This window comes from Priapulus caudatus, unplaced genomic scaffold (assembly GCF_000485595.1).
Source record: "Priapulus caudatus unplaced genomic scaffold, Priapulus_caudatus-5.0.1 Scaffold2832, whole genome shotgun sequence".
NCBI classification, from domain to species: domain Eukaryota; kingdom Metazoa; phylum Priapulida; class Priapulimorpha; order Priapulimorphida; family Priapulidae; genus Priapulus; species Priapulus caudatus.
Genome location: NW_014579893.1, coordinates 17,962 through 24,017, shown reverse-complemented (window position 1 = coordinate 24,017; position 6,056 = coordinate 17,962). Strand labels below are relative to the sequence as shown.

General features: G+C 39.8%; 1 protein-coding gene across 3 annotated transcripts; it reads left to right on the top strand.

Moving 5' to 3' along the window:
* Window positions 1–113: 113 nt before the first annotated feature.
* On the top strand, window positions 114–5,863 carry LOC106819107 (serine/threonine-protein kinase 36-like). 3 transcript variants are annotated; one of them, XM_014823771.1, is made up of 8 exons: window positions 114–169; window positions 2,103–2,204; window positions 2,596–2,736; window positions 2,855–2,932; window positions 3,335–3,459; window positions 3,700–3,816; window positions 4,683–4,909; window positions 5,672–5,863. In XM_014823771.1, the coding sequence occupies exons 2-8, from the start codon at window positions 2,121–2,123 to the stop codon at window positions 5,845–5,847; spliced, it is 948 nt and encodes a 315-aa protein (XP_014679257.1). In that variant the 5' UTR covers window positions 114–169; window positions 2,103–2,120; the 3' UTR covers window positions 5,848–5,863. The 3 variants fall into 3 exon arrangements, with proteins under 3 accessions (XP_014679257.1, XP_014679254.1, XP_014679255.1); XM_014823768.1 differs by having other exon boundaries at window positions 3,329–3,459; XM_014823769.1 differs by having other exon boundaries at window positions 128–169; window positions 2,106–2,204; window positions 3,329–3,459.
* Window positions 5,864–6,056: the final 193 nt, after the last annotated feature.

Sequence of the window (6,056 nt, the reverse complement as noted above, 5' to 3'; positions counted from 1 at the left end):
ATATATACCTCATATCATATCGCATCTATCAGCCGGGTGCGAGCTTCAGCCTCGAATGTGGCGCCATCGTGGAGATAAAACAGAAATTATTAAAGTTTCTCAACATACCCAAAACAAGAGAACAATCACCACTTGTAAATGTTTGTAAATTTTGGTACACGGATTGTGTGTAAGTCACTGATCTCTATAATAAAATAACTAATTATAATATATAACTATATAGTTAATATATAATACGTATATATTCGGTGTAATGCCCGTTTCGGGCTCTCACTAGGCGTATATATATAGAGAGGTTAATTTTGAGGTTAAAGGGGAGGTCATAACCGCAGCACATACCTACCTGCTACCACTGAGTACCAGTACCATTCATGATTCAATATATGTATATGTATATATGTATATGTATATGTATATGTATATGTATGTATGGTGTTGAACAACAGTAGAGGGCAATCCATAGGCGGCAGGCCTGAATAGCATCGAAGAGAAATTAATTAAAACTTACTCGCGCACTGTTACTGGCTTACACAGAACATACACTTTATTAATGTTAAATAGAACTACAGATATCGTTGCTCTAGCTATCTCCGCTCGAAAAACTTTTTTGCTCAGCTCTATGATGCGAATTTCTACGTAAGTAGTCGGATCCCGTTCATACACAAAAATGGCCGACGGCCGACCGATGGGTACGCACTAGCATGGAATGGACATTACACAACAGACCAATTTTAAGCTGTTTTCCTAATGCGCTTTGATAGACGTCACGACGCGATCTATAACTTGCGTGCAACTGGCATAATGCAAATTATTGCCATTCTAGTGCGAATTCCTGGAAAAAAAATGCTAAAGAAAGGCATTTTCTAGAGACGATATTAGTGCACCACGGGAAACAATTGCGGAGGCCTTACTCGTTGTAGCTACTCCTATAGGGAGAAACCCCCTCCCCTCCACCCCCGCCGCCGCTGTCTGCAACATGTACACGACACATACCGCTGTGCCCCAAACAACAACACTTAGTTTAATGTGACAACATTAGTTCATTAGTCTATAATTTTTGTTTTTGTTGTCAAAGCTATGGCCAGCATGTGTGTTGCAGAGGAGCATATTGATCGGATATGTTACAGAGGAAGTTAATCGGCAATAATAGGTCGAAAAGGTCAGTATAGTAGAGGGAAATTAAGACGCTGGGTAGTGCGTCAGCTAAAAGCTGAAGAGGGTCTATGTCCCCAGGGTACTGGGGTATACGAACCGTTACCCTGGTACACAGAGCATATAAATCTAACGTGATTATATGCTCTGCTGGTACTATCTAATATGCCGGACCGTACCTCGCCTACTCCACTAACGAGTCTAGGGAGTCGCCTATGCCTACTCCCTAACCCTAACCCTAACCCTAACCATATCAGATAGTTACCAGGGAAGTTCCGGTATACCGGACCGTACCCAGGTTACTTTCCGGCAGTAACCTGGGGGACATATAGACCCTATGAGCGGTAGTAAATACATTTCGTGTTTATTTACCATCATTTTATTATTGAAACGTCCCAAGTGCCTATGCCCTTGACCAAGTAAGATCAAGCATAAGATCACTACACCCATATCCTTATCACAATCCTATGCATAGATAGATTATTTATAGAAATGTACAAATTATGAGTTCTGATAATATAAAATATCTCCAAGTTCATCTGGTACTGTTTAAAACAGTGTTCTGTTCATTCATCATTCTACAGAAATTTTACATTTCCACGTGTCCCTCTGTCGCATAATAAGTACCGGTACGTGGTTGTTATATAGTGCCCACCCTTGCGGATACAGCGCTGCAGTTTTATCCACTTCGTACTTGTTATGGGTGTGTGTCACTATCAACATCACTGTTGTTACTGTGTCAGTGACACTATTACTAGTAGTAGTACAGTAGTACAGTAGTACGCTATGGCTGCCAGATAGTGACAGTGATTGCTTGCTTTGCTTGTGATGCTGTGGGGACCCTCACTGTAAATAACTGTAGCTGAAGCTAATGTACCTAATAATTGTTAAGCTAGCTAAGCTGTTTACAGTTTAGCAATACTGACAGTACACTCTACACTTTTCATTAGTAGGATGCTATACGTGTAATGGAGGACTATCACATCCTAGATATGATTGGAGAGGGGTCCTTCGGAAAAGTATACAGGGGTAGAAAATTGTACACAACTCAGGTATGTTGATTCAATCTGCCGTGGGTCATTTCAAGAATGTTAGTTTGTGATGATGTGATTGAAGATTCTATGATGTTGTATGAGAAATATAGCAAAACATCTTATGAGATTTTATATCCGACTATGAGAATTTAATATCTCATCTGGTGACTTCTAGTATTAAACAGTATTCATATGATGTATTTGCTTAAATTTCTACACTAATGTCATATGGATGAAACCATAGTTAGCTCTTGATGAAACCCAGTTATGTAAGTTTCAATGACATACTGAAATCGTTTATTAATAGCCTAATGTATTGTTTTAATAGAACCTGCACTTTATTCTATAATTTTACTCTTATTTATTTTAACGACAGTTTCTCATAGTCAGTATTATCTGTGTTCCACAGATAGTTGCGCTCAAGTTTATCCCAAAAATCGGCCGGTCGACGCGAGATCTCACGAACCTGAGACACGAGATCGACATCATGAAATCGCTTCAACACGAGAACATCGTCAGAACGCTGGACGCCTTTGAGACGGAGACTGAGGAACGTATGAGTAGCGTTACAAGTAGCGTTGCTGTGATTGAAAATCTGTTGTGAGTGCCGCGTGTTTAAGTGGTGGCCCCTGTAGACAAGATGGATAATATTATAGCATGTATTGCAGGTTGTTGCGGTGACAGACTATGCTGAAGGAGAATTGTTTAGGGTACTGGAAGATGACAGCTCTATTCCAGAGAGTCAGGTTAGTGGTGAGAGTGTGGCTATGATGTTTCCTAGATGTTTCGATCTCCATATTGGTTCGTATGAATCGATAGATGGTGTGTTTGATCAGATCTCACTCCGTGAATTGCTAAGCTTACTTGGTCGAGTAATAAAAGCTGTGATTGGCTACTTTTTGTGAAGACTGTAATATAATAATAATCTTATATAGTTGTTTTCAGTAAAACTATAATTACGGGCAATAATATACTCATATTAGTAGTATTAATATTACTATAATATCAGTGCAATAATATAATAAATATACTAATATAATACAAATACTCCGTGAACCATAACCACTGGAAATGTTTTTGGAGGGTGATCATTCGTTGGCATGACGACCTGAATCACGTGACTTCTCTGCTTTGCTCCTAAGGTGCAGATCATTGCCTGCCAGCTGGTGGCAGCACTGTACTACCTCCATGCTCACAGCATTCTGCACAGAGACATGAAACCCCAGAACGTCCTGCTGTCAACGGACGGAGTTGTCAAGCTATGTGACTTTGGGTAGCCTACTTTCAACCAGATATATATAATATATATATACACACGAAAGTTAAGCAGCAATCATTCTAAAACATAATGTAACATATATGTAATATATACTAGCATTTCCTTCTGAAGGTTGAGCATGCAAAGGGCTTGTTGTGTAGCGTTGAGTAGCTGGCATTACGGACAGAAAGATCCGTTTTTTTAATTTTAGTCGTTATTTTTTAATCACACGTAACGAGAGGTTTGCCATTTCAGATTTGCTAGAACTATGAGCCCCAACACCTTTGTCTTGACCTCTGTCAAGGGCACTCCTTTATACATGGCTCCAGAACTCGTGGAGGAGAGACCGTACGATCACAATGCTGACCTCTGGTGAGAGATGCTCTATCTATAAGTGTACATCAGGGGTAAATAATCGCAGATATCTTCATTCACGTATGTACACGTGTTATTATGTAAGGGAGGGAGATCCTTAGCTACCCGATGGATAAAATCAGGAGTGAATAAAAACAGAGGAGTGTGAAGAGACTACATTATTCACTAGCCCTAACCTATACCTAGGATTATTACGCTTGAACAATGCTAATTTAACAAACCTGAGCTCAGAATCTACCTCAAACATTGCCCTAGGATTGTATGTGATCGGTCAATTTGTCCATTATAGCTATCCGTGATCTAGATCACATAGTTATTGAACAACACATGGTAGAAGTTTTGACGGGAGTCAGTCACATATACACGATTTCAGACACTAACACATTGTGTTAGTAACTACTAAGACAATGTAGTAACTATTGTAATAAACTATTGTAATTAACTATTGTAATTAACTATTGTAATTATAACTACTGTAATTAACTATTGTAATTAACTATTGTAATTATAACTACTGTAATTAACTATTGTAATTATAACTACTGTAATTAACTATTGTAATTATAACTACTGTAATTAACTATTGTAATTAACTATTGTAATTATAACTACTGTAATTAACTATTGTAATTAACTATTATAATTATAACTACTGTAATTAACTATTGTAATTATAACTATTGTAATTATAACTACTGTAATTAACTACTGTAATTAACTATTATAATTATAACTACTGTAATTAACTATTGTAATTATAACTATTGTAATTATAACTACTGTAATTAACTATGGTAATTAACTATTGTAATTATAACTACTGTAATTAACTACTGTAATTAACTACTGTAATTAACTCGCAGGGCACTGGGATGCATACTGTATGAGATGGTTGTGGGCACGCCACCATTCTACACTAACAGCATCTACAAGCTCGTGTCCATGATTACTGGCGACAACGTCTCGTGGCCGCCCGCCCTCAGCCCCACGTTCACAGACTTCCTGCAGGGACTGCTGCAGAAGGATGCAACGCAGCGGCTGACGTGGCCCGCCCTGCTCCAGCATCCGTTCATCTCACACGCAATAAACGGTACTCTCGCATTCCTCCATCCTGTCACTCTGCATTCAGCTGGTGTTTGTATAATACAGCAGTCCCTGCATTCAACTGGTGTTTGTATAATACAGCAGTCCCTGCTTTATCGGGAGTTGTCAGGAATCGTGAAAGTGTGCCGATTATGTGGTGAACACATAATAATGTGTATAGTGATTGTTATTCAAGTGGGGTATCCCTTGAGCGATGTACCCGTTTATCTGAGGTCAAATAAAGCTGGGACCACGGTAAACGTAGTAGATATTGATTTCATCAGAATTACGTCGTAAACAGACTGTTTATCACGTAGTCCTGTTTTTATGTTCCTCTTTATACTTGTGTGTTTATCAGGGTTGTTATGTTAGGATAATTTAGGATAATCATGATTACAGCTGCATACAGTGTATGTGACTACATCATGTGTTCTATTTCACACGGTTTCATTTAGCAACGAAAAAAGGAGATGCATGCATAGGAGGGGAAATGGCTTCTCGTGTTTTTTTCCAACCATTTTCATATGTTCTCGAACGTTCTGATACTTACCGGTACTCCTTGCATAACAGCAAATCTATATACTAGTAAGGCCAACATGTCATAGAACACTCACACAATATTCTTTTCATCAATACGTGCCGATCTCACATTAGATATGATTGTTTTCATATGCAATTTCACACGAATAGGCGATGCATGCTTTACTAGAGAAGGGGAGTGTTCAGCAAGATCCAATAACTAGTCTTGTCTGTGTATTTTGTTGGTTAGTGTCGGATAGCTGTCGCGATGCAGCGCTGGCTAGTCCCTTCACGAACCCGCTCACCACATCGCAGGCGCTGGCCAGGGCCAAGCAGATCAAGGAGAGGCAGCCGCCCTCAGGACCACCGAGAATAATCGCGCACGTAGCAGCTGCAGGCGACGGCGTGACCTTGGTGAGGGCGTAGATGTGTAGTCGCTTAATAGCATGATTATCCGAACTGTGTCCCTTATACTAGGATCCTTATTTATTTTTATTACCTCCGCCCACGGAGTTAACGGAGTAACGGAGTGGAGGGGAGGTAATGTAATCGGTCTCGTGTGTGTGTGTCTGTGTGTGTGTGTGTGTGTCCGGTCGCGCGGCACGATCGATAGCGCGTCGAGTCAGCGAGCGGCG

What these genes read in the sequence shown, in the direction of transcription:
- LOC106819107 (XM_014823768.1), top strand. Translation starts at nt 2,121, where the DNA reads ATGGAGGACTATCACATCCTAGATATGATTGGAGAGGGGTCCTTCGGA. An exon ending in GATCACAATGCTGACCTCTG is followed by an intron (nt 3,817 to 4,682) that starts GTGAGAGATGCT and finishes ATTAACTCGCAG; the next exon opens with GGCACTGGGATGCATACTGT. An exon ending in CATCTCACACGCAATAAACG is followed by an intron (nt 4,910 to 5,671) that starts GTACTCTCGCAT and finishes TTTGTTGGTTAG; the next exon opens with TGTCGGATAGCTGTCGCGAT.